General features: G+C 38.7%; 1 protein-coding gene across 5 annotated transcripts in view; it reads left to right on the top strand.

Moving 5' to 3' along the window:
• The window catches only part of ptprz1a (protein tyrosine phosphatase receptor type Z1a), a 105,285-nt gene that overhangs the window by 78,255 nt on the left and 24,893 nt on the right, over window positions 1-2,137 (top strand). For all 5 annotated transcript variants that reach the window (XM_034880217.1, XM_034880216.1, XM_034880218.1 and 2 more), the window contains one exon: window positions 1,414-1,502. In XM_034880217.1, coding sequence (XP_034736108.1) covers window positions 1,414-1,502 — 89 coding nt within the window. The remainder of the gene's footprint in view (window positions 1-1,413; window positions 1,503-2,137) is intronic.

Raw genomic sequence — 2,137 nt, 5'->3', positions numbered from 1 at the left:
GGGGTTGAGACCGAGACAAGACCGAGACTTTAAGGGGTTGAGACCGAGACAAGACCGAGACTTTAAGGGGTTGAGACCAAGACAAGACCGAGATTTATCAAGTTCTAAAAGATCCCAGTTCTACAAAAATAACCCACAGAAAACAAATTAAGATTCTTCTTCAATCACCTACTTTATTGCCATAATTGTCCCACGGACAAATGCCTCGATAAAATAATTTAAAAAAGCAGGTGAGAGGAAATGAACATGTTGAACCCTGAAGACGTCACACACACACTCTTTTAAAATGTTCTGGAAAGTTCCTCGTTCAACTCATTTAAATATTGTAATGGTCGACCATGTTTAAGAAGTTCAGAGCGCTAACTTGACAAATAGAAATCCAGATTTCAGTGGAAATGAACAGCCTCTCCGAGAGAATAACGGCGTCTTTAATCTCAGAGATCAACCCTTTTACTGTGTTAGTGTGTGTGTGTGTGTGTGTGTGTGTGTGTGTGTGTGTGTGTGTGTGTGTGTGTGTGTGTGTGTGTGTGTGTGTGTGTGTGTGTCGGTGATAATCCCTGATGCCCCTTCCTGGCCGAGACAACGCAGGTTCATCAGACGCAATCTCATCCGTTTAAAAACTTGTCAAGGATTAACAGAACATCTTTTTTTCCTGTGTTTTCCCGAAGATTACTTGTGTTCTCCAAAATCTGGGCTAACGCGGAGTCACATGAAAACAAAAGCATCTTCTGCCTTTCATTTGATCCTCCGCTCAGATTCAGTGCAGGCGGAAGCATGGCATCAGTCCTGATATATTTGGATTTTCAATTTAGGATTTTTTACCCAATGTCTTTTTCTTTGATTTTAATTACTTTCATTGATTTTTTGTCATGGGCGCTTCTGTTTTTCTTCTAGTATGTTCTTAAGGTTAACGTCTTTCTATATTTATGTGAAACACTTAACCCTCCTGTGTTTCCTTAAACAAAACCGTCTTTATCAGAACTATGACAAAAGAAAAATAAGTGACAAGTTCTGAAATAAAAACCACAAAAATGCAGGGGAAAAAATCAAAAAAAAAATCTTTTCAAATGCTAAAAAAGTGACAAAAAAATTAAAACAATTGGAAAAAAACATGGAAAACCCTAAAAAAAAGCAACAAAAACATTCTTAAAAAATTTGACTTAAACATAATTTTAAAATTTGACTACAATTGACAAAAACGTTGAGAAAAGTTTTGTTAAACCTAAAATTTAGATAATTTGAAATTAAACGTTTATTTGTTCATATATACAGTATGTTCGAACAAAGGGGACTGCTTTATTTATTCTAAGACATTTCATGGTGTATTTCCTAATTAAAAATACATTCTGGTGTGTGTGTGTGTGTGTGTGTGTGTGTGTGTGTTTGTGTGTGTGTGTGTGTGTGTGTGTGTAGGACCTGTTTTCAGACGGCTCACTTCTACATCAACGAAAGCTCATCACCCAGAGTCCTCGCTGCACCGTCCACTGCTGCATTGACATCTGGTAGCACACACACACACACACACACACACACACACACACACACACACACACACACACACAGCAGACAAGGTTGCTAACGTTTTCACACTTTTCAAAACCTTCCCTTTAAAAACAAAATTGGCCTTGATTTGAGTTTCACATTTGAAAATGCCAATTTTTGTGCATTGTCCTCATTCTCCTGAAAGTCCTCCCTCTCAAATTTGTTACGTTTTCTAAAATCTATTTTCCTTTTCCAAAAAAAATCCTAAACAGTCTTTTTGGTGATTTCTCAATACATCCTTATATTCCAAATATGTTGTTACTTTCCCCAAATGTCTACAATGTCCTTCAAGAGCAAACAGTTTACTGTAATAATGTAAAACACATTAGCAGGTCTTTTTAGGGGGTTGAGAACGAGACAAGACCAAGTCTTTGGGGGATTTGAGACCAAGACAAGACCGAGACAATAGGGGTTGAGACCGAGACAAGACAGAGACTTTCAGGGGTTGAGACCGAGACAAGACCAAGTCTTTGAGGGGTTGAGACCGAGACAAGACCGAGACAATAAGGGGTTGAGCCCTGCCCTCGCCCATCCTCACAACTTTCTACAGAAGCACCATAGAGAGCATTCTGACCAGCTGTCTCTCTGTGTGGTG

This window comes from Etheostoma cragini, chromosome 8, assembly GCF_013103735.1.
Source record: "Etheostoma cragini isolate CJK2018 chromosome 8, CSU_Ecrag_1.0, whole genome shotgun sequence".
Lineage (NCBI taxonomy): Eukaryota > Metazoa > Chordata > Actinopteri > Perciformes > Percidae > Etheostoma > Etheostoma cragini.
The sequence above is the reverse complement of the archived record's forward strand: the minus strand, read 5'-3'. Positions and strand labels throughout refer to the sequence as shown.